At 43.4% G+C, this 26,434-nt stretch overlaps 1 protein-coding gene across 1 annotated transcript; it reads left to right on the top strand.

Moving 5' to 3' along the window:
* Window positions 1-407: 407 nt before the first annotated feature.
* On the top strand, window positions 408-22,516 carry LOC144113868 (craniofacial development protein 1-like). Its single transcript, XM_077647225.1, has 8 exons — window positions 408-613; window positions 1,016-1,121; window positions 2,645-2,855; window positions 4,535-4,641; window positions 5,897-5,995; window positions 7,395-7,467; window positions 11,097-11,182; window positions 22,329-22,516. The coding sequence occupies exons 1-8, from the start codon at window positions 544-546 to the stop codon at window positions 22,426-22,428; spliced, it is 852 nt and encodes a 283-aa protein (XP_077503351.1). The 5' UTR covers window positions 408-543; the 3' UTR covers window positions 22,429-22,516.
* The last annotated feature ends 3,918 nt before the right edge of the window (window positions 22,517-26,434 follow it).

Genomic DNA, 26,434 nt, shown 5'->3' with positions numbered 1-26,434 from the left:
AATGGTTACAATGGACTAGAAACTTCTAGTTCACTGTAGTGTAGGTATAGTGTAGAAACTCTATGTTTGCGTTTCTTTTTTGCTTCTGTTGCTGTAAGCGGGGCTCCATGCGCGCCAAAAAAAAAAAAAAAGCGCGACGCGGCCGCGACGGAGACCCGTATTGTCGACCGATAAGCAGAATATTCCTTTTTTTTATTTTTCCGCTCTGCCTCATGACCACTACAAAACTGATTCGATTAAATCCGGCACGTCTGCCGGGACGAAGACCACAAAACATGGAAAGAGGAAGGGAAGAGGGAATGACAACAACAAACCGGAAGCGTGCGCTCGGCTAAACGTTTGATTGGCTAGTCACGCGAGGCACTTCCGGGCGACGAGCGATGTGACTGGGCCACTGGGCCATTAGGCAACCGTGCGATTAGTGGTGTTAGTACTTAGTAGTGAGGCCAAGGCGGATTAGGCGAGCGACACGGGCTAACACCGCTCGACAGCGCCGTTCATCCCTCTGTTTTGAGTGCATGGTAGCTAATATAACATTTCAGAATGTCCACGCTTGACCTTGCAAAGCCAGCCGACAGTTCAGAAAGCGAAGATGACGACTATGTTCCATCGGGTGCGTTCCGCCGTGCGTCATTTTTTGAGAAGAATCGAAGCATCGGCGATATTCCTTATATCGCGAGTGGTTTGTGGCGAACACGTGCTGTTTGAACTAGCGGACGTGCTAGTTCAACCGATTAGAATCTTGCCTGAAACTTGCACATCACTAATTTCAGTGCGTAATTAACTTTTTTCGTCAGGCTCTTGGCTTATTTAGTTAGCGGAGCGTTGCAATAGAGCTGACTCAAAGGCAGCGGAGGTCTCGTTTGTCGCTCAACCGTTCATTTGCGAAGTGCTCCTGTCAAGGAGCCGTTAGGGAATGTTTGAGCGGGGCAGTAAATTGTCGCACAGCTTTGAATGCAGGATGCTGAAGCACGCCCTGCGTGTTCTCAATCACTACATTTCTTTTTACTTTTAGCTGAGGAAAGTGAGGATGCATCTGAAGCGGAGAATTGTGTTGGCAGCGATGATGAAGAATCTGCCGTGAAGAAGCGAAAGAAGTCCAAAAAGAAGCCTGTGTCTCGGTGAGTGTCGAGCTGTTGGTCTATCCGCGCGGTTCGCCTGCGCGGTGCAGATTTGCAGCAGATCTGTTTTATCGTTTTCCGCTGCTGCACGAAAGAATGATCTTGAACTAAGGTTCGTTTTCTGCCACCGCCATTCAGCCACTTGCACTTGATGCGTGGAGGACCTACTTAAAATTCATGCGGAGTGCCATTCTTTTTTTGCCGAATTTTATGCAGGAATACTGTTTTTAACACTCGACCCAGGACCGCGAAGTACCACGTAGAAGATTGTTTATTTTTCGAGGGAAAAAAAAAACTTGGTCAGTGACGTCACATGCGTCATTGGTGATGGTGTGGCGCTGACATTACCAGTGTGGCAGATAATGAGGATGATAACGACAGTCACTGAGGGCTCACCGCCGCCTATAGGTTCGGCATGTGTATGGGCTTGGGCATCCATTTCGAGCAGTGCAGAATAGCGTCTGGAGCATTATTGGCCTTATCCAAAAGTGATGTCAGACTGGCAAGCTGGCCAGGGTTTATTTTTTTCTTGACTCTGTTGGGGTCCTTTGAAAGGAGCTCCTTGACAGCAGGAGCAGCAGGGAGTACACGGATGTGTCGAAACATCCGTGTACTCCCTGCGATAAATCTGGTTGCGGTGCCATTGCACTGAGCTGTCTGGTGTGTCAGTGATGGCCGAGCAACACCTTGCTGAGCCGTAACTGTACCTGGTTGCCACCATATGCTCATTGGCCAAAGTTTCACACCCAAATGGGGTCTCTCTTGAAAATTTTGGACGTTGTACTGGTGGGCCCTAGTCAAGGCACACGTCCAGGCTTGAGTGAATTTTGTGTCCCAGCAACATTTTGGAGAGGGGTTTGCCTCCCGTTAGTGGTGTTCTGCGGTACCCTAACAGCACCTGGGACAAAGTCTCAAAATTCATTTTGGCTGACAACCTGCTTAGCCTGCTTTTCATCATTCAAACTGTCCACTGTGTTAAATCATTGGATTGGAGGTGGTAAGACGCACGGTGAAAGTGCATGATGCCGTTGACATCCATGTACCTTGGAGATTTTTGGATTGTAAGCAGAGGGCCTTCGTCGGAGACAACTGTTTCAGGTAACTCAAAATGAGCAAACACTTCCTGAAGATTTTGGGTGGTTGGTTTTCATATTGCTTACTGGACAAGAAGGGTTTCAGCCTGCTTTTTATGTGAGCCCATAACAATAACATCTGGCCATCGACGGGACCAGCATGATTAATATGTAGATTGATCAGTCTTAGTCCAATGTATTTGTGACCAGCATGATTAATATGTAGATTGATCAGTCTTAGTCCAATGTATTTGTGTGAAACCCCCTAGGTAGAGTAAGTCTATCTAGGGAGTAGGTAACTGAAAATAAATGTGTGCATTTCAGATGGGCCTGGGTCTTTAATACACACATTGAGCAGTTTGTACGTTGTTTGTACTCTTTAAATGTTTTGCTTGATTTATCCTGATCCTTACATCAATGTCATTAATGTTTTGATTCCATGCTGCACAGAAAGAGGAAAGGTGGGATTCACTTAGATGGTGAAGATGATCCAGTGTGCAACAGTGCTGGCTCTGGTGCTGAAGATGGCGAGAAAGAGACACCTGCTGCACTTACTGAAGAAGAAGAGAAAAAAAGAGCTGACCAGCTGTGGTCTGATTTTTTGAAAGATGTGGAACCTATCCCTAAAAAACGGAGTGCACCTGTTACTAATACAGTCAGCGTAAGTTTTTCTGAACTTTATTTCACCACAGTTTCTTCGTTTAGAATTACAGGAGTCTCCCATTAACACGAACTTGTTTAAGAAGAATTCTTGGAATGAACGAACAGTGTGAGAGCATTTGGTTGGTTTCTTGTATAGACTCGGTGCTAAAAAAAAAAAAAACGCTTAAGATTAACTTTTTTTCGCGTCTTTCGGTTGTGGCGGGCTTTTCCAGCGGGTATGACCCACGGTAGCTCCACGCAACGGTACTCCTGGAGCACCTACCCAGCACTCTTGAGGCAGGCAAGAGAAGGAGAAAAAAAAATGTTTTAAAACGTTTCTCTGCAGGAAAATGTACCCCGAAAAAAAAAAAGTACATGAAAATGAAAAGGCACATAGGTACAGAGTACACCTGCTAGTTGACTTGGTGCTTACGCAGTTAGATGGCGGTCGAATTTTAAACTATCCCGGCATAATAGCATTGGCTTTCACAGTGCAGAGATGTGACATGGTCAGGTATCGTCCGCGTCGCCACCTGCTCATATAGTTGATAACCACCGTGCTGCAGGAGTGGGATAAGAAAGAGAAGGATGGGTGGATGCTTTCAGAGCCTGCACTGCACAGCTGCCAGCTGGGCATCTTCAGTGTGTTTGAATTCGTTGGGAAAGCAAAAATCTAGATAAATAGTGGTCGCTGTGGATGGCAGGAAAAAAATAAGACGGCGAAAAACAAAACTAGGCCATGTTCAAGAGGGATGACATGTGCTTGTTTTATGCCGTTACTTTTCAGCATTGTTGAATAAATGCTTTCTTTGCAATTGTTTATCATTGCTATGTAATTTTATTTGCTGTTCTCGTGTAATATATTTTAGCATACCTAGCATGCTCACATATCCTTTTTTGGGGGGGCTTCTGATAAGATGAACAAATTGTCGTGGTCCCTTCAAGTTTGTCCTGAAGTCTGCTGTCGGAAAGGAAGTCATAAAGATGACGGATTTCCTCTGCTGTGTATAGATAGATATCTTGTTTCTGTCATTAACATCCAACCTCTTGTAGCACTTATTGCAAGTGTTGGCCTGTGTATAGGGTTGCTTGTGTGCTTTAAAAGCTGTGCATAACCAATAGGGGCATAGCCAGGGAGCCTGACCCTCGAAACATGGCCAACCCTTTATTCAAGAAACACTTTTACTTCCTCGCCCACCTCCATGGGGCCTAGACACATTTCAGCCCCTCCTTTCCCCAGCTGAAACAAAAAAATAAATTCCTGGCTACGCAATTGGTAGCTGAGTATGTATCATGACCTATTGAAGGACGTGGGAGAAGACGCGCTAGTTCACAAGACACATGACCTGTAAGCAGTCAAGCAACATTTTAAAAAAGGTGGCAGAGAAAATGGCAAGCTCTGTAGTCTACAAAAGCCAATAAAAAAACATTCCACTATTTCACCTTGCCCACCTCCCTTGCAGGGAAAGCAAGACATTGAGTGATTTTTGTGTGCACGTGTGTGTGTGTGTGCTTCATTTCTGTGAATGAATGGTAGCATCTGCTTGCTTTTTCTTGCAGTCCCAAAATTTAATAAAATAATTTAGGCATGAAAAAATATTTATAGAAGTCTTACAGTTCATGCATATCTTTTTTTCTTTTCCTGAAAAGCTGGAAAACCTTTAACATAAGAATAATCAAGTTTCTTTCTACTTTCAGGCGCCCAGCAAATCATCTCCCTCGGTCACATGCCCCCAAGCAGCAGCTCCAGCTGAGAAAAAAGTGAAAGTTACTCAGTTACTAGAATTTGCTGGAGAGACCATCAAGTTAGTGCATTTCACCTTTTACCTAGCTCTGTGTTGTCTTTTTTTGTTTTGATAATTGTTTTTTGAACTTGCAGAGAGATACTTTTCCTCAGAATGGAGGCATATTTATTGCAGAATAGACCATTATCATTTTTCTCAGTTCAGCATTGGCCATGAAAATTCTGACATGCTTATTTGTACAAGAATGTGTGACCACTTTTAACTGTCTGGACAGAGCTGCCATGTGTGCACAAGAATTAGACATCAGAGTTTTGTTTCCTGCTTCTCTTGAATCTAAGCCTGCTCATAGCTCATGTGGTCATGCTTTCTGGAGTGTCAGGCACTTCCTCAGTGGTACCATGTCATTACTTGCCACCTGATTTCCTTCCTGGTTGCACATTGCTACAGATAGTTAGGATACTGGCCATAGCACAAAGCAGTTGTACATGCCATTCTTGAATGCATTTTCCACATATTGAGTACTAGTACTGGATTTACAGTGGCAGGTGTTCGGTTCAGGTAGGAACAGTGCATAAAGTGCAACTTTGTTAAAGTTGGGGAAGTTGCAGTAGTGAAGAACTGGACTAAACACTAAATGTTGACAAAGTTAAAGGAATCCACTACCAAATTGCTGCTTATGATACAGTAGGTGCACGGCGATTAGTCATAACATGTTCTTACATATTTAAAAGATCTGCAATTATGGCAGCAGTCTGCAGCATAGCTATTGTTGCTTCCTGTTAGGTAAAACTAGTACCTGTGTGTGGTGCTGTTAAAACTCTAGCAAAAAAAAATCCATGTGCAGATCCTCTGTTCTTTGTGTAAGTAATTTCATTGAGAGCATACGAACTTCCGACTGTTATAAAATATGAGCCAGCTTCCCCTCTGTAGCAGTTTGTTTCTGGTGTATTTTAAATGGTTGTGAATCGCACCATCACCTTGTTATGAAGCTTTTTGACTTCTGTGGTATGATTGTTGTTTCGTCCATCTAGTAATTGTGTGGTCTTGCCACACTATGTGCCATGCCTAAAATCGGTGCCGCTGTGCAGAAGTCTGCACGTATACCATAATTTACTTGTTTAGGATTGTAAGGGAATTAAATATATGTATTTTGCAATTTTATATGTATTCAAATACAAAAAAATGGATAACTTCGATGTGTAGCACACAAAAATTGAGGAATGCCCCCACATGTGGCCTGTTCATGCACAATCGCTAGTAACTGCATGCAAGAGATGTGCATTTATGTGTCTATAAGCTGGCATTCATATTTCAGGGTTGAAAAGGAAGTAGCAGCTGACTCAAAGGAAGCACATTTGTTTGCAAAGGGACAGGAGGATGTTGCTGGACAGTCCAAGTCACCTATGCTATCTGGGTATGTGGCTGACAGAGTGGAAGCTTAAAACTTCCAGCTTTTATTTTTCCCAAGATAATGGGTGTTAGCAATTGCTTGCTTGTAACCTTGTCATTGAGAGGAGCCTTGCAGAGTGAAAAGAGCAGAGCATGATTTGCTATTAATGTCAAATTTGTGTTGAAAGTAGTATGTTGATTTATTGTCAGCTCCCGTCTTTAACTCTGCTGCATGACATATAAAATTTTGGGCTTGCTGTTGCTACAAAAACTAATAGTAGCTGTGCATTTGAGCGTGACATAGGTGTACTTTCGGGAAATTGTGTGCCCAATTGGTTTATTTAATGGGTATTTTTTCTGCAGCTGTCATAACACTTATAAGTTACTCAGGAGAACAATCGAAATTATTATTAGGCAGTGACGCACTGGACAACGTGTACTTGCCATGGTAGCCTCTTGTTTGCACACATATGGCAGGTGTTTGTTCTGAAGCATGCTTGGTGATAAACTTGTGGGTATGGTTGTCAGCATGATTAAACTTAGTTTGATCTGCTCAGCTGGCTTAGGGGGCAGGCTAAGCCCTATCCTTCCAATGTATTTTAGGGCATGTTTTGGTACACTTTTTCTCAACAACCAATTGAGATAGCGCCTACCTGTTTATATAAGTTTTATTGTTGCTTTATGCTCGTTCGATGAACCAAAATTATGCAACACAAAACCTTAATTTTTTAATGCTTTTTTTTCTCTCTAGGACTATATTTAAGGCCACTTTTGGTGTTATTTCTGCCTATAAAATCAAAACAGATCATTGCGCATGACATGCCATTGCAACGCCTAAACAAGTTTTTACCCCAGCTGAACTAAGAAGCATTCTGTTCCGGTCAAGGAATCATGTTTCAAATGGCTGTTAAGACAGTGCCTCTACAAAAAATGTCACCTGGCCACTCACTTCCTAATTTTCAAAGCTATTCCCTAAAAGGGAAATATACAACACAGAAGTGCTATACTGGAAAAGATGCAGAAAATAATGCAGTATTAGAAATTTAACAAAAGCCTTTTCTTAGTCTGTCCCCTTAAAAGGCAATGAATGCCAGCCATTTATTGTTAGTTTGTTTAATCAGTAAAGGTGGCTAGTCTGCATTTTTTTGTGTGTTATCATTATCGAATGCCAGCGAGTGCCGATGTTTCGCATTACTAGTTGTGTAATCTCCACACAGTGTTTTTTCCCAACTCTGACCTAACGTGCTTGTCGACTGAATGTCTTGAAACAAAAAGTGGGTTGTTGAAAGTTGTTAATGATATCCCTTCAGGTGTTCACAGTCTTGTGCTTCTTCTTTCTGTACACACAATGTTTTTGAGTCCCAGATAGAAAAGGAAAATGAAAAAAAAGGCACTGCATCTACTGTTTCCTTTTTTATGCCCAGGAAAAGGAAGCCGGGTGGCGTTGGAAATGTGCTGAACCAGCTTTTCAACAAGAAACAAAAAATTAGTACACTGGTAGGTACTATCCTTTAGCTCTTGTACAAAAGTCACTTTTAGTAACTCTCTCTGCTTAGTAAGAACACTGACCAGTGTGCTGTGTAGAACACATTTTATTACTTAGCACTACTCAACAATAAGGAGTTTTAGGATAGGGCAGCCTAACTTTAGGTCTCCTATTTTACAGTAACCTTGCAGTACAATGGAGCAGACGAGCTTTAGCTTAGAGGCTGGCTACACCTAGGTTGCATTAACCGCTGGCGATGCCGATGCAGCCAAAATGCGAAGTGTCCAGTAATAAATCTCACTGTTCTCTTCTCTTCCTCAATTTTATTGCATTGTAAACAAAAAAAAAAGAGAAAAGGGGCAAATAAACACAGGTGGCTTATTAATGCAAAATTCAATTGTTACTTGTTTGAGTCAGAAATCTGTTTGAATACTTCACACTTTCTAGTGTTTGACCATCATAAGCACAGGAGCTGCAAAAGTTCAGGAGGAATCTTCAAATATTCGTCTTATTTCTGCAGCTTTGGTATGGTGACAAGCTGAAACCTAAATATTTGTGCTGCACCCATTTTCTGCTAATGTGAGCGGTAGTGCTGGAGCATCAATGTATTGGTGGTGAAGCAAGTGGTCAGTGCTACATCAGGTGCACTATGTAGCCTTACACTGTCAGCTAAGGGTACAAAAAAGTGGCAGTCTGCTTCATCGTTTGGGTCGAATCCAAACCAGAAACCTAAAATGCTCTTTGACCGCAGCGGTGGCCTAGTAGTTTGAGCATCCGCCTGGCATGCAGGATGTGCAGGGTTCGATCCCCAGTGCCACCGGGTACCCACCGGTGGTACAATGGGTCAAGCTTTGCCCTGCCTGCTGCTCGGCTTCTTTAGGGTGAAATGCTTGGGAAATGTGTCTCTGACCCCACCTTGTGAAATGAAAAACTACCTTGTGCCATGGCGCTCTTTGGCGAAAGCTGCCCTTGCGCCATAAAAATTCATTATCATCATAAAATGCTCTTTGTGTTCAACTCTTATAGCAACCTATTATTTTTATGGGTTTCCTTAGCTAAAGGGGTTCCTATTCTGGGTTTCTCTTAATCATTTGTGAGTTTTCTTAAACCACTTTGTAATAAGAGTTGTCTGTCATGCTGTGGTTGCCTTCGTTACAGTAGTGAAGGAAAAACTGCAGTAAAATGACGACAGAGAACTTAGGACTGTGTGCATAGTGCGATATAAACCTTGCTTGTTGTGATGCTTTGTGCTAGTGTAAGCTACTTATGTGACCACTTAATTTACATTAAATGGGTCTGGGCTTAAAATGAGAATTCCAGTGGACCGATTTTAAAGCGATTTTTGCTAGAAGCTGGCTGGCTGTACTTGCCTGTCTCTAAGTGTTTTTGAAGATTCAAACATAGATTCTTTTATTGTATGGAAAAAAATTGTATTTGTGCGCTTTCAACTGAATTATTTGCTTCCAATTGACCCGCCCCGGTGGCGAGTGGCTTTTGCGTTTATCTGCTGATCCCAGAGCCATGGGTTCGATCCCAGCTGCAGCGACCTTATTTGAATAGGTGTGAAATACAAAAATGCCCGTGTTCTGTACAATGTCAGTGCACACTAAAGAACCCCAGGTGGTCTAGATTATTCTGTAGTCCTCTGCTAAGGTGTCCCCATAGCCCATGTTTCGCTTCGGTACATTAAAACCCACTATTTGCATTTTTTTTTCTTGCTTCCACTTCCTATGTGCCTGTTCAAGGTCTTATCTCATGAAACCATTTTAACATGCACTCTGTGACACCGTTTCCTGAAATGAAGTTAATGGGTTTCATTAGCCAGCAACTTTTCTTTACGTGAGAGTGCTTAAAACTCGTGATTACTTGGTGCCATGTACTACTACATGAACGGTATTGGATTGATGCAGAGTTACTCCCATTATGAAGTTAAAAACTCTGCTGGTTACTTGGGTTGAACCTTTTACCATCAATTAGTTTACCTCTAGCAGACCTTTTTTGTATGTGAAAATGTTGTCTCCCCTTGGTTACTGCTTGCAGTTTTTGTTTTTTCCTTGCGTCTAATATGAAAAGTGACATGCCCAAGGCGTGCTTCACTGCCTCTTTGAACAGCTCATCGCAGTGACAAGTAGTAGTACTGGTAAAGCACAACTTTGATAGGAGGAGAGCAGTAGCAAAGCAGTGGAAACCCTTCTGAAAGTTGCTTGGAGACCAGTGGTTATGCGATGGGCATGCCAGTGTAAGCCCATGGGGGATGCATCAGCTCTGATTTCGGTCTATGAAAGGCACAGATCATATACATACCGCATACCGTATTTACGCGCATAATTTGCACACTTTTTATTAAGAATTTAGGGCGCCAAGAAGGGGGTGCGCAAATTACGCGGGGATTTCGCGAGCGCGGCTTAAAAAACTTCACAAAGGTCATAACGCGCAATATAGGTGTAGTGTATGTTGCTGCATATACGTCAGCACCCGGACCCGCACCCCACGCTGCCCCCCCCCCCCCCTTCGAAAAAAAGTTTACTCTAAATGAAAGGCCGTGCCCCCCCCCCCCCCCCCCCCCCCTCCCCGCCCTCGCGGGATGGCATAAAGGTGCATGCACGAAGCTGAATAAGACACTAAAACAGCGTCATCACTTGCGGCCCAGCCAATGGTTCGGTAGTTCCGGATTCTTTAAGTTTGCTTCCGCAACTTCGTCCGGGAAAGCAACCGCGAATCAATAAATCAATTATCAGACCACACAATTCTTTAACAGTACCGCGCGAGCGTCGACCAAACTGCTCGTCGGCGCCTTATCACGGCGCGGAGCTGAGAAGCCAGTGAGAATAGCCACGTGCGCACAAGTTTTCCGACAACGATTGTCGTCTATGGACAAACTTGTGCGCACGTGGTTATTCTCACTGGCTTTGCCGCTCCGCGCCGTGATAAGGCGCTGACAAGCACTTTGAAACTTGCCGTATAGTTGTGATATCCCATCTCAAGACACAACCGAACACAAGCCATCAGAGCCACCAAGAAAAGCGTAGCCGGCAGTCGAGTCACATGCATCAGCCAAACAAACAGCGGTGTTGGCTCTTCTATCAGCTGCCGATCCTCCCCGGAAGCGCTGCTGGCTGTTCCGAGTGGCAATGCTGCTGGTGCCGCCACGATTGTAACAGCGGCCTCTGACACCACCATGAACGCCCAGTGCACAAAAGATTCAAAAAGCCTTCCGAACAAACACGCGGAATAGCCGAACGCTACTGGGTAGAGCCATAGGGTAGAGCCCGCGTGCATGGTGGTGGTCTAGCTCAGCACAGTGCGTAAAATATGTGAGTAAAAAATTTTGTAAACCCGGGTAATAAATTAAGGGTGCGCAAGTTATGCGAGGGCGCAAATTATGCGCATAAATACGGTGTTTGCAAATTCTTTTTTGTCCATATTTGCTGTGGTTTTCAGTAGTTGCAAATTTTGCAGGTCAAAATTCCTTAGTTATGAGCCAATGTGGTGACTCCACTTTCTGATGTCGGCCAGTAATGGTGATACAACAAACCCTCTTTGTTTTTGCAGTTATTTTTATGGTTACCTGAAGCCCTTGTTAGTTTTGAGTACAAGCTACCACAAGCTTTAGCTAAGAGCTCCACTCTTCATCATGCAGGAAAAGTCAAAACTGGACTGGGACAGCTACAAGCAGAGTGAGGGCATTGCAGAGGACCTCCAGAATCACAATCGAGGCAAAGATGGGTAGGTAAAAGTGTGCATGTTCCCCATACTGTGCTACGTCAACATTGGTCTGTTTACTTGATTTTGTTCTTGGTGCTAGTTTTAAGTACAATTGCACAGACTTAAACTTAGTTGTAATGATAAAGGGTAACGTGCTTCCTGGCTATATTTTTAGACGATTTTAATAGCACTTCAATAGCATGACAAAAGATTGACTCTCTCATATGAATGCTTCCTGTGGCATTTACTGGTCATATACTAGTACAAAAAAGTTGGCGTAATACAATACCAGTGTTGGCGGACATCAAAAAACAGGCGAATCTGTCAACTAGTAAAGTGACTTACTAAATTCTAATAGTTAACTTTTTAACTATTACCGGTAGGCAACTGGTTGCAATTAGAGATTTGTAGCTGGCTGTTAGTAATAACCATATCAGGTTTTAGAATTCCGAAAACCCAATTACCCTCGCCGCTATGGCTCAACTAATTTTGGCTATATCGTGCCAAAACACATGCGCTTTCGAAAACCATGCAGGCAAAGCAACCCCTCCAGGGTCGAAATAGCCAAATTTTGTCGAGCCATAGCGCCAAGGGTAATTGCATTTTTGAAATTGTAAAAACTGATATGGCTGTAACGGACGGCCGGCTACAAATCCCTAATTGCATTTAGGTTCCTATTAGTAATAGTTAAAAAGTTTACTATTAGAACTCAGTTAATCACTTTCCTGGCTAACATGGTTCGCCTGTTTTTTGACGTCCGCCAACACTGCCATTACTATGCTGCAAAAAGCTTCCCTGGAACACCTGATATATATACACAATGCTTCCTGCACTTTGTGCTGCTCTTGCCTTGACTAAGTTCAACAGGGCTGATTGTAGGGCTAATTGGTGGCAAAGCAGCAAGGACTGTTAGGAGTGTGGATTTGAGCAGAGAAATCAAATACAGACTGAATCATATGACTGTTGCACCCTGGAATTGCCATCATACCACTGGTAGCACAGCGTGCACAGTTTTTTGTTAAGCGATGAACTGCCAGACACTGACTCTCTCCACTCACACTTTCCGATTGACAAAGCACTTCTCTTTCTGGTGTCGAAATCATTGGCACTGAAAGGCTCGGTGACTCATCTGTTGGCGCACATTTTTCATTGTGCAAAATGAATTAACCCGCTCGTTTACAGTATAACCATTTTGTTATAAGCTCACAGATGTTACCTGCAACACTAAGTTAAATGTTTTTTTAAGCAGAGCACACGTCAAGAAGAAAAAAAAACTGCTCTGGTTCAAAGCATGTCGGGCAGGAAGAGAACTTAGTTCAGGTCCAATGCAGGGAACCTGCACATACAATTCAAACTGTAAGGAAATGGGTTGAAATGTTTATGGTGTCAGTCTCGACAGGTTGAAAGGTGCATCGACACTGCAGGACTTCCAAAAACGGCTCAACATCAGCATTGCAGCACCATGCAGCAGCATTTACCACATTTCGAAAAATCTAAATAAAACTTGATAATGTGTTTCGGCAATGTGCATGAAAATGGTCCTGTGGCAACCACACGACAAATGTGACAGATAAGCGCCCCAAGAAACCTACAGCTGATCATTGTGGAAGGTGTAAATAAGCATATGTTCGAGCAAACAAATTTAGGCATTAGCAAATGCAAGGAGGACTAAGGAAACCTAGAAAGCATTCTACATTCTGGCAAATACAATATTCTCATAGGCCACCATCGCTATCAAACAGCAGGCAAATAACATTCATGGCAGGCAGTCGCAGGTAAAGGAAGGTAGCAGATGTGCATGTGCATAGATGACATATACTTCTAAAGGCTTCGAGATGTCTCAAACAGTCTGGTGCAGCTTACCTAGGAAGCAAGAGCAGCAGCTTGGGCTTGTTGGTTTTCTATCCTGATTTTAACAGTGCAGAACTTAGACGACACACGAGAAGAGAAGCACACACAACGAGTGCTCATTGTGTGTGCTTCTCTTCTCGTGTGTCATCTGCTTTCTGCGCTGTTAGCCTCAGGTTTACCTAGGAATCGCTGCTTATAAGTGCTTGACACCAGTAAAGGCAAATTATCAGCAGCTTGGCAGCAGTAATGTGGTGAAAGCAACAACAAATATGGGATCAGATACCGATTCAGCAAGTACAGTTCCGCAGTTAAGCATAAAATCAGTGTAAAGCTTCTGTCACGGCTCACGAAGCACTTCAGTATCGGTGCATTTTAGCGATGTCCATGGCAACCAAGATAATGCACTTAATGTTTCCAAGTATTTGTCTAAAATCCAACTTCACTCCATGCTGCTAAGCAAAAAATAATTTTTAATCATCGCAGTTTACTGAAAATGTTTTTCTTTGTTTTTTAATTACAATTCACATTACAGAAAAAACTGTCCATGTATAGTTTTGATCAGGAATCAGTGTCCATATTAATGAGGCGCAACTGTATATGGGTCGCTCACTTGGAGAAGTGTAAGCGCCTGTTGTGGTCTTTTTTATTTTTTGGCATCACATCAAGTAAAATGCTCATGAAAAAAAATCTGGAGGGGACAGATGAGCTCTGCCTTAAGGGCATGACACAATAACGTAAATGGGTTAATGCCCATATATGCGAAATTAGTCATTCTCGACTTTACATTCATATATCGCTGGGAGTCCTCATACCACTTGCTACCGCGGTGGCTCAGCGGTTATGGCACTCTGCTGCTGACCCAAAAGACACAGGTTCCATCCTGGCCGCGGCGGTCGAATTTCGATGGAGGCGAAATTCTAGAGGCCCGTGTACTGTGCGATGTCAGTACAAGTTAAAGAACCCCAGGTGGTCGAAATTTCTGGAGCCCTTCACTACGGCGTCCCTCATAGCCCGAGTTGCTTTGGGACGTTAAACCCCTAGAAACCAAACTATAAACCAATCCTCGTACTACTCCTGGCGCTGGGGTGCAGCGGTTAAGCGATGCACCACTGCCCTATGGTGGCAGGTGCTGCCACTGGTGGGGCTTATCCGACCCAGGTCGCTCTTCCTGAGCAACCTCTCACGACAAATCAATAAGTAGGACACTGGTCTTAGACCTCTTTTCCTTATATTTAGTCTAATCCTAATGAAACTGTATCACGTTGCTGTTTTTTATACTGATTTCAAATATGAAATTGCTTTTTTAGTTAATTCATTAGTTCCTGAGATAATTAATTTTAATTATTCATTTGTTAATATGTCGGTACAAAAAAAATGGCTCGATAAAAAATAATTTTTAACCCATGGCTACATAGTATGGTGAGTAAAGAGTGCAATAATCAAAGCAGTTTTTTCATTTTACCCTCATTAGTAATTTTACAGCACTTAGAATAGCAGCATTCAAAGTGTGAATATCATGCATCGATAAACTTCGCAAAATTACAAATTCTTGAAGCGTGATTGAACGATTGTGCTTCGATTATTGCATATATTGTGCCTTCAGCTTCCCTTAGCAAACAGTATGACATGTCTATCTGTCCTAGACGTTGAGATATTGACGTACTAAAACAGCAAGGTGTCCAAAATTTTTATGGTGTTAAATCGCCTGCTCCTGAACAAATTGAGCCCACACAGTGATCTAAATTTAATATTATGGTCAAAATACCGATTTCCTGAAGGAAAACACTGGTAGAGTTGAATAATAGCTATAGGCTCCAAAAATGTCATTTTTAAAAAATTGATTTTTGGTTCGTTTTTTGGTCCCAAAGACCAGTGTCCCCCCTTAACTGCCACCTGCCACAGTGGTCAGTTTTTTCACAGTGTGGTGGGCAGATTGTGATGACGCCACATGGTCACATGACCTAGATGGTCCACCTAGGTTGCCAGAGCAGCCAGAGCGATTGGTCGCTCCAGTTGAGAGGCTTCAAATGGTCACCGACGCTGAACAATTTTTTCTGACATTAAAAAGATGCACTAGTCGGCACTTATTAGAGATTTGTGCTTTGTGAAACAACTATAAATGAGTTGCAACAATGGTTTTAGTGCGTTACCACTTGTAATGGGCATCCCCTGCATTTAACTGTTGTGTGTTTGTCTGAAACCTGCTTTGTGGCAGGCTGCTCACCTGCCCACCGTGTGGTGGGCAACCTGCCCAGGTGTGCGTGTGCATACACACATACACACACCAAACAACCTGCCCACCGTGGTAGTTCAATTAATTGCGAAAGGTTGCCGCAACCTGGGTCTCAACCCAACCAAAGCAACCCAAGTATCACTGATGACAGCACCTGCCATAAAAGGGCAGTGGCACATTACCTAACCACTGCACCATTGCGCCAGGAGTGGTATGAGGACTCCAAGGGATCTATGAATGTATTACCCATTACCGCTATCTTAACACCGAAGCCAAAGTGAAAACAGAAGTGCTAGCGCACCTAATTCGCATTTGGCCTAACTACACAAATCGAAAATCATTTTTTGTTTGTACATAAAGTTCCTGATCTGGTGATAACATGTCACAACCCAAATTTAACACTACTACTTTGGCTCAGCCCAGGATCCTATGCAGGGGAAGTTGGATTGATCCAGCTTGTCACACAAATATTGCAGATATAGCCTGGCATAGGTGGCAGGAAATATAATAAAAAAAGATGCTCCTGAAGTGACAGCTGCCAAGTACACCGATGTTTACACGCAGGTTACTCAGTGCTGCCGGCACACCATTGTAATCCGGCCACCCATAATCGCAAAATGCTCTTAATGGAGCATCAAGCCGCAGAATGGTGGTGACGCTTCTGTAGTCGCGGCAGAAAACAGCTTAACGGCCATGTGCAGCAGAGATCGTTCCACATACGCAAAACGCAGCTTTCAGGTCACATCGCACTCATGGCGGTTCTCAAACACAGTAGACCCACGAACCACAATCAATATCGGTGATGGCTACGTCGCAGGAACAACGTCTTGCACTCGCGATCACTGCAGCCTTCGCATCGAATGCGACTAGCTGTACAGCTCAAAGTTCATTTCAACATTCAGAAAACAAAGCGTGCGTGGTGAGTTTTTTAAACGCAATATATATTTGCAGGCAATTTTACTAACGGACAGAAAAGGCACTTTTTATTTTTATTTACATTACCCCTCAGGGCCAGTGGCATTACAGAGGGGGAGTGGTAAATATACAAAAACAGTGAGAAAATACAGTTGGTTACAAGAATGTTTAAAAAGCAGCTGAATATACAATGTTAGCTATTGCTACGCAGAACTGCTCATAATTTACAATGCCAGCAACTTCTGCGGGAAGGTGGTTCCAGTCACGTTAGGTTCGCGGCAGGAATGACTGCGAGAAGCATTTCGTGTTGCATGACACAATTCCGACTTTGAGATTATGATCAACACGGCGGGATACATAAATTGGCTGGGGGATGAGGTGATCACGTAAAGCAGGATGATGAAACAGCTTGTGGAACAGGGCGAGACGAAACACTTTTCTACGCGATGTCAGATGTCAGTGTAGGGAGGCAGAGATTAGATTTCATAGCAGTTATACTCGCTGTGCGGTTTTAGTTAGCAAGGATGAAACGTACAGAGTTATTTTGAATCATCTCAAGATCATTAATTAAGTCGTCGTGGGCAGGGTCCCATACAGGTGTAGCATACTCAAGTTTAGATCGTATTAGTGTTTCATAAAGCAATAGTTTCAAATTCGAAGGGACATTAAAAAAGTAGCCTAGCATGCGATTAGCATTTTCAATTATGTTCTCGGTATGAAGAGACCAATTAAGATTTGAAGAAATGTGAACGCCTAGGTATTTATATGAAGAGACTGATTCCAATGAGATGTTATCAATGTAGTAGTGAGGCGGGGCGGAAGTTTTTCTAGATACACGCATGACTTTGCATTTGTTAATATTTAGCTGCATCAACCAATCTTTGCACCAGTTCCCTATTGTGTTGAGGTCTGACTGAAGTAATGTAACGTCGTTAGCGTGGGTTATTTCTCTAAAAATGACGCAATCATCAGCGAATAGGTGAATATGAGAGTTAACAAGAGAGGGAAGATCATTAATGTAAATTAGAAACAGTAGGGATCCAAGAACTGAACCTTGTGGAACCCCGGAAGACACCTTGGTAAAACTGGAGTTGAAACCGTTAGCAAAAACAAATTGTGAGCGATTAAGTAGAAAACATTCAATCCATTTCAATAAGTTACAGTCAATATTCAGTTGTTTTAGTTTGTGAAGTAAAAGTTTGTGACATACCTTGTCGAAAGCCTTTGAAAAGTCTAGAAATATACAGTCAGCTAGTGGTGATAGGTCTAGAATATGATGCAATGCATGTGTAAACGATGTTAACTGTTTCGCAAGAGTAATATTTTCAAAAACCGTGTTGCGCAGATGTAAAAAAGGAGTTAGATTCGAGGAAGTTAACAAGGTTGGTGAATATTATATGTTCAGGCATTTTGCAAAACAAGTACTGGTAAGGGATATGGGGCGATAATTATTAGGGGAAGCTTTGCTGCCGGATTTGTCAACAGGAACCACCTTTCCGATTTTCTACACTGTAGGTAGCGTTGATTGGTCAAGTGATTGCTGGAAAAGTTTGGTTAGTATAATGGAAGAATAAGCTGAAGTGGTTTTTAAGAACTTTGGGTTAATGCAGTCGTAACCTGGAGCGGAATAAACATTGAGTGCATCAATAAGCTTATCGACACCAGGAGTAGCAACAGCTATAGGTGGCATGGATACGACATAGTTGAAGTGGTGAGTTGGTGGCATATGTACATCAGACATGGCTGTAAAGTTGCCAGTGAATGCGTGGTTCAGAATCGTGGCACAAATATCGGAAGGAATGGGGTTGCCTGATGGGTCGGATAAAGCGATGCTATCATCGGTGGAAGGATTAATGACCCGCCAGAATTTTTTCACATTGGTGCAACGAGGAAGGTGGACGGTAGCATACGCCTATTACTACCCTCAGGTGTTTAAGAGTGAGCGCAGCCCATACTATTTCTAGATTAGTCTGGACATGTATACATGATGATGGGATATCGTTTGAAATAGCGAGAAGCACTCCGCCGCCTCTCTGTGTGTTCCGATCACAGCGAAAGAGCGAAAAGCGATGAGCATCGAAACAGATATCAGTGTCACGAACATGCGCAGTGAGCCAAGTTTCTGTTAACGCGACGATTTTAGCGGAACAAGTGTCGATAGCTGATGATAGAGAGTTATACTTGTTAAGAACTCTTCTGATGTTAGTAAAAAGATCCGATACTGAAGCTGTGGATGCCTGACCACTACCCCTCTCGCATGCCTAAGATGTGCGATCTGAGCTAGCGGCAAAGGCTGAACTGGCACATGCGCTGTGTGTATTAATGTTAATTACGGTGTTTGTGTTTGAGTCGTACATGTAACATTTCTTGGTCATAAGTAACTTGTTGTAGCTCGTCTTATGGGTGGGAGAATCAGGTTGGCTTTTCGCAAAATCGAGAAGCTTTTTACGTGCGAGACGTGTTGCGACTGAATAATCTTCAGTAAGTGTGACCTTGCTTTCTTTTAGGCTGTTGCGCTTGATAATTCTTTCGTTTTAAAATTCACAAATTTTGCAATGACCGGGCGACATTTGTCAGTACTGAAGGTTCCTAAACGGTGCGCGCGTTCAATAGCATGGGGGGAAAGGGAGTCGGAAAGGCAGTCGCTAAGAATAGAAGTCAGTTTTTCTTCAGTGTCCTGCCGTAGAAAATTAAGTTATTACGCCGCGATCTGTCATCCAGCTCATCCTGTTGTGATTGTAATGACCAGACCTGCGTGGAAAGTTCATCTGTTTGAGTTCGAATGGTTGAAATTTCGTCGCTGAGCTCTTCAATTTTTTTACAGTTTTCCTTCAGGACCTCTAAACGGTTCTGAATATCAGATTTTTTTTTCAATGGCTTTCTGTTCGTTTTTGATATCTTTAACATCAGCTGCTAATTCCGTCTGAGCTTTAGAGCTTTGCAGGGAACGACTGTGAGCGTCCTTTAGCAACTGAAATATAACTTTCATCTGTTCCGTGTGATCAGAGGGTAGAGATTCAAGGACTTAGAGCGAATCCGAGCGTTTGGTAGCGGGCCCAGGGTTGCTCTTCACATCACCCGCACGCAACAGCAAAAGGGTCATAGAAAAACATTCGCAGAAAACCTCGCACAACACTTGTGGACACGGCAACAGTACTAAGCAGACGTTATTACTTTTCTTAGCATATAAAGGAAGGGCAGTACACACCTGCATATCAATAGGGAAGCGATTCAGAGCCAGAATGCAAGCACTGTCGCCGTGTCCACTGAAGCGGAAGTTTTCGTGCTGGCTTCTTATATACTTGGAAGAAGATGATGTTGCCGTCGATCTGTAAGGTGGTTTGCAGGCGAGTTGTACCAGGCCGGGTGCGTCCAGGAAGGGCGTGAAAGCAAGATGCGACGAAAGCACATCGTCAGACGCGCAGGCGCGGTGGAAATCCACTGTCGGTGGTGTCAAAGGGTGCCATATCAAGCCGCACGAAGTTGCCGATAGCCACAGCAGAAATACTGCAAGCAGGGCCTGCATAGCAATAGGGAAGCAGTTCAAGAGCCAGAATGCAAGCGCTGTCGCCGTGTCCACTCACTCCACTCACTTGTTCCGACCGTAATCTTTGCACTCACACTTGTCACTATGCTATGAAGCTTACTGCATGCACAGGAAACTCACCGTGGGGAGTTGCTTCTCGCTACTGTCTGTGAAGATCCTTGCGGAAATACAGAACACTTGCAACAACCGCAAACAGCTCCAAATAAGCACTTTGCAACACCACCACTGTGTACATCTTGTGTGGCTTTGAAGGCCACTCAGTCAACTCAGTGTAGACAGCAGCAAAAAAACAACTTCGGGGAAACTGTCGCTCGCCGCTGTTGTACACGGCGAAGTTTGGAGTTGCTGGCAACACTCATAATAGCTACATGCAGCCAATATTATGTTTCTTGGCATAGCTACCACCATCTAGGCCTGGTTTCTCATTCCGCTTTGCAAGCGGCCATCTTTGCACAGGTTAAAATGAGTAGGAGGGACCTGGTATGTCTGAGAACACCAGCCAAAAGCTGCAGTGCAACTCCTTTGCTGCATCCTTTCATAAGCCCGAAAGTTGATGTTCACCAACTTTGTCCACCTGGACACATGTGGCCATATGCCCCATTGTGTGGCCCATGCGCAGAGTCGCAAGGATGCATCCGCATGCTCCCCAAAAATGATTGTACAGTAGCATTTATACCCACCATGAACTGAACAACTGGTGGTGATAGCAACAAGCATGGTCGGCATCATCAAAGAACAGAATCTGGCGCTCTTGGCTGTGCTCATTTTAAGGCTGGAAAAGAACTTTTGAGGTTAGGTGTGAAAAGCATCTATGATGATCTCTAACAATGTTGAAGCAGTCGAGAAAGTCATTCGAGAGAAACCTGGTCAGAAAGTGATAAAAGGAGTCTCAAAGTGATAAAAGCAGAACATCAGGGGCTTTGAGTATGAAAAAAAATTACAAAAACTTTACGCTGATAATGTCCATTATGGTCTGTGGCAATGTAGATAGGGTGGGACAAAATGAAGTTAGAATGCAGAGGTAATGTAAAAATATAGATTATATTTTTTGTGGTCACAGGTGATCGAAATTTGCGGGGGACTTCACTATGGTGTCCCTCATAGCCTGAGTTGCTTTGGGACGTTAAATCCTATAAACAAACAAACTGTAACAAAGGCCTTTTGAAAGAGTAACAGTGTGGTGATCAAGTCGCCAGGTCATGTTTAGCAACACATTGTCACGTGGTGGGCTAGACACAGTGCCAGAGTTTCTCCCCAGAATGTCGCTTCAGCTAGCTGCACTCATATGCCAAATTAAAATTTGAATTTCTTGTTAAAAATTTAATGTCATGCTCGATCGCAGATGTGGCCTAGTGGTTGAGCATCTGCCTCGCATGCAGGAGGTGCGGGGTTCAATCCCCAGTACCGCTGGGTACCCACCGGTGATACAATGGGTACAAGCTTCCCCTGGCCTGGTGCTCAGCTTATTCAGGGTGAAATGCTTGAAAAATGGGTCTTTGACCTCACCTTGAGCAAATGAAAATACCTTGTGCCATGTCACTCTTTGGCCGCAGATGCCCTTGTGTCATAAAAATTCACTATCATCAATGTCATGCTTGATTTCATCAATCTGAGGCAAGATCTCATTTTTTTCATAATCTCTTGGCGCATTTTGTTCACATGGCAGTGCCTTAAAGAACAGTCCCACACAGCTTCTTTCACAGTTTCTTTCAAAATAGTTATTACATCGTCAAGCAAGTTGCATGATGCAAGACTGCTGTGCATTGAGAGGGGCACTTTGTTTACCTAAAGTGCGGTGAGGCGAAAGCCTTTAGCGTGGTGTTGCTGCATGCGTCCCCGATGTGTGGTGAAGACGTTGATTAACGACTACACAATTGTTGCGAGAGCACTTAAGTCTGGTGACGTGCTTATTTTTTATTTTATTTTTCTTTATTTCTCATTTCCATTCACTTTTAATGTTTTCTGCTTTTTATTGTTTTATTTTGATGACATCATCAGTTTGATTGACAGCTATAGTGTAACACTTTTCTTCGAACATCCCCGCTGGCGAGTCATGAGCCTATACAAGCTGTCGCCTTAATATGTCAGACCATATTACCTGGTACTACTTTTCATTCCATGGCTAAAAATATCAGCATTAAGGCTGTATCATATAGTTTTGCAGCATTTACAACTTTTGGCAATAACTGTCATATACTTTTGTGTTTTGTTGTTTTTTGCTTTTTCCAGTTCAGTTCCATAGATCACAAGCAAAATGTCATCCTGCTACTCTGACCGCAGTGCAAAAGTTCCGGCATTGACACTGTTCTTGTTGAACTTACTAGTTGACTTGCTGTAGCTTAATTTAAATGCAGGCCTGCTATAATTTTCTTGAAAGCACTTGAAGGTGCTAGGCTCACTAGCACTAACAACCATCGATGTCAGGTTAGCAAGACTACGAATGCATGCTGGTTCAAACTTGTAGAAGAGCTTGAATTGACACGTGGCTGTTTTTATGCATTATTTTGTCCGAACTGGCATGTTTGGTTATTTACAATCTTATGTACTTGGCTCGAGTCTTTTTTTGTGGTCTGGTATGGATGCCTTCAAATGGGAAATGAGCTGGTCAATTTTTTATGCAGGTATTTGGAGAAACAAGCATTCCTTCAGCGTACTGACCTGCGCCAATTCGAAATTGAGAAGACCCTGAGAGCAAAGAGCCGGTCTACTAACTACCTCTAAACGTTGCTATCAGTGTTCATTTCTTTCCCATCCTTGTGAATGTCACAATTTCTCATCATGTCATAATAAAGGCATTGTCCAACAAGTACCATGCCGCTATGCATGATCCTATTTAACTTGCCATTGTGGAGGCATAGTTAAAACATTTTCTGCACAAGATTTTTTTTTAGAACATCGCTCCGATGTATCATGACCCAGAAGTGAGCCACCTGCTGCATAGCTTTTGTGTGCTGTGACGTACATGAGTTTTCACCTTCAACTGTCTTCTTTGTGCCTCTGGTTTGCAGCGACATCTGTTAGGGGCCCATTCCCTAGGTTTCACGTTGTTGTATCAGTAGTAGTAGGTGTAACCAAAGGGTGATTTCCACAAGAACCACTCTGAGGGTGGTTACCATGGAAGGATGAGAATATGGCTAGGGTGAGAAATGTGCAACTGGAGGGCGGCTGCCATGGGAACTACCCTGCAGGTTGTAACCGCGGAAGGAGGATAGTATGGTGGCAGTGCTAGAATGCACTACCAGAGAGGGATTGCCACAGGAGCCACACGGGGGGTGGTTACCATGGAAGGAAAAAGGATTTCGTGAAAGGAGGGGGGAATGGCGAGAGTGAGGAATGGCAGTCTGGAGGGTGGTTACCGTTGAAGCAGAAGGAAGAGTATGGTGAGAGTGGAGAAGGGGGTGTGTCACACTCTGTCTGCAGTGGCTGGTGCAAAACCCGCTACCTGAGGAGGGTCTGCAACTGTGGTGCAGCACGTCTGAAATGGCCGACTGTTGAGTAGTCTTGCATTATTACAGTGCGAACCATCCTGTGAGTTTTTTTGTTTTTCTGTGAAGTTCTTGTGTTCTTCATTAGGCTACCAAGAGAAGCGCAAGTGGCTTTGTGATTTTTGCTTTGCTTTGGCTTCTTGAAACTTGTTGAGCAACCCTGTAGCCTAGACGAATGACCGACTCCTTACCAATAACTACATTATTGCAAGACCTCAGTGTTTTTGCAATGCTGCAACTTCCATGATCTGAATTGAAAATAGAAATGCTGATGCAGTGTGTGATGAAATACTGCCTCGTCATGTTCATCACACGTATGCTTAAAATGTTGGGCACCTAGTTTTCTGGTTTTATTTTTTTCGGAATGCAGAGGGTGAAAATCTGCTATACTTTTTTTAGCTCAAATTCAAATACAAATCGGGTTATTCAGCAAATGTTTTATCATTTTGATCATTTCGGGTCAATTGGTGCTGGTGCACCGAAAGAGACTAATATTAGTGCAGGTTTTCATGTGGAACAAAGTACCCATTTTTTTTTTTTGTTACTTTTGCAAACCTTATGGAAATGGATGCTGCAGTAAAAACCGTTGCTAAACACCTGCTTTCTCATTTATTACAATTATTTTTTAGCAAACATTACCATCTCGAAGGAATTCAGGGTCTATGCAAGATCTGCTAGCCTTCAGTTGTGTAAACATTAATTCCATCACAGCGAACATTTTAAATGCCTTGGAGCAAGCCCTCGTTATCATGAGCAGAGCTTGATATAGTGATGCTATTAAGACATCTTGGTAGTACCTCTGTTTTGGTCCCTTGCTTCTGAAAGGTACTTTTTGAACTTATCCTCAAATTAAGCACCACCATGAATAACAAGCCTTAACACAAGTTTAGAATGGTAAGTAGCTGAAAACATCTCTTTGCAATGAGCACAAGATATCTGCTAGCTTTTAAGCAGTGCCTTCAGATTTGTGCACTGGAAAATTGCATTCCGTTTAAGACACAATTTTTGGTAGGATTGAGGTTTCGCCCGATTTTTAAGAAATTTCTTTAGGATGCAATTATAAGGGGCAAAATTGGGTTTAACCTGAAATCGAAGAGCCCAACTCTTACGATTCACTAAAGCTGCCTTCATAAGCTAATATCTGTGGCAGGTGTCTTATACTCATTCATTACTGGGAAGTTTCTACTGTGTCCAGCATTTAAGCACGCTAGACACATTAATGGCTTCCTCAAACAGTCTACACGATGTGATGACTTCCTGTGCCATCACATTGGCCTTGTTCGGGTTGCTGCTTGTAGTGACAAATGCACAACCCAAGCACCAGCTTTGAATTTTCTGCGCCGGCACAGAACGCTTTTCCAACTTCGATGCATTTTTAATGTAATTATACGGCACTGGTCAGCAGCACAAGAGAGTCTCCCAGTATGACACCGCCGTGGTTGGGGATGTAGGGTGTGGGACATGTGAGGAGAATGTGAAGAAAGTCTCCCTGTTTACCGCCGTCTGTGTGCTTGGACCAAACGTGTTTTTGTTGTTGTTTTTAATTATTTTGTTTCTCTTTGTATTTGATTTTTATTCCCTCAATTCTCTAGTACACCTCAGCCTTCCAAAGTCGAAATAAATATTGGTTTATGGGGGTTTAACGTCCCAAAGCGACTCAAGCTGTGAGAGACGCCGTAGTGAAGGCCTCCGGGAACTTCGACCACCTGGGGTTCTTTAACGTGCACTGACATCACACAGCACACGGGCCTCTAGAATTTCGCCTCCATCAAAATTCAACCGCCGCGGCCGGGATCGAACCCGCGTCTTTCGGGCCAGCAGCCGAGCGCCATTACCACTCAGCCACTGCGGCGGCTCGAAATAAATATTATATGATGAATAATAACTTTATTTACAAGGTTAGGTCGTATTCCTCATGGAAGTTTCTAGAGAAATTTAAAAGAGCATTGTTTACCAACACAAATGAAAAGAAAAAGAAGCTTCCCTTAAAGGTTGCCTCTTCTACTGAGGTGATTTCTCTTAGCTGGGTCATTAATAAAAATTGCAGCGTTATGGTAGCAACAAATTTCACAGGAATATAATTTACCAGTAGGCAATGGGTGGAGGGGAGCACTTGAGGAACCTCTCCTGGCTATAGCAGTTGCTGAATAAGGACTATCTGTGCTTAAAGGAGGGTCATGTTCTTCATTGTGTAGAGGAGCTTTAGGCCCCCTTTTGAGGTGCTAATGTTGGGGAAAACAAAGTAACTAGCCTGGGCAGAAACTTCTTATAAGATGGCAGGTTCCAAATGTAGTAGATACTTCAGCACTGTAGTCCAAGCAATTTGTTGACAATGGAGTGGAAGATACAAGAACAAGGCAATGGCCACATCACGAGTGACTGGAGCAATGCACTTGTAGTTTCCACTCCACCTCAAACAAGCTGTGAGGCAGTGTAGGCCACCACTGTGTAGAGGAAGATGGGCACAGCTCGTGCTACTTCACATCGGGCTTTTCCGGTATGGACCAGTACTTTTTCTGTTATGCCTGACCTAGAGTCATTCTTCAATGCATGCCTGGTTACCATCAACGAAAATTGCATGCGAGTTCTACATGGTCTCTTGGCAACCCACTGACTGCCCCTTCAACCCCACACACAGCAGCAAAAGTGGCCCGTTCCATCCCACTCGTATAACAGTGACAAGCACTACGCCACACAGCACAGGACATCTGCTATGTTGGTTGTGATGATTTAGACGTGAGCCTTCTTTAGCCCGTCGAGACTAGCACTGATGTATCCACCACAATACAATCCGACTTGCAAAGAATGCATAGAGATAGCCGGATACAATCACATTCTATGGAGCTGCAAAAAGGCGCTTCCACCGGCGGACCTACTACCAGTCCCTTCTCTAGAGCGGTGGGAGGCTATACTGGCCAGCTCAGACCCGTTGACGCAAGTCCGGGCCACTGAGTGGGCTCACAAGGTTGCCGAGAGCTATGGGCTCGAAGCCATCTAGTATAGTGCCCACTAGGGCTCAGTGCTGGCAATAAACATTTTCCAATCCAAATGGCATAATGCCCGACATGCTAGAACAAATCTGTACTTCCTCGATGAGCAAATACAACTGCTTTGCCTTGCTACACGCCGATTCTGTGGAAAGACTTTTTGAGTAAAATCTTCCGATGTGCACATGTGCAGTTTGTTTCATCACAGCTCTTAGAACGTGCAGCTCACTTCACTGCACATTATGTTCCTGTGGG

Source organism: Amblyomma americanum, chromosome 1 (genome assembly GCF_052857255.1).
Source record: "Amblyomma americanum isolate KBUSLIRL-KWMA chromosome 1, ASM5285725v1, whole genome shotgun sequence".
NCBI classification, from domain to species: Eukaryota; Metazoa; Arthropoda; class Arachnida; order Ixodida; family Ixodidae; genus Amblyomma; species Amblyomma americanum.
The sequence above is the reverse complement of the archived record's forward strand: the minus strand, read 5'-3'. Positions and strand labels throughout refer to the sequence as shown.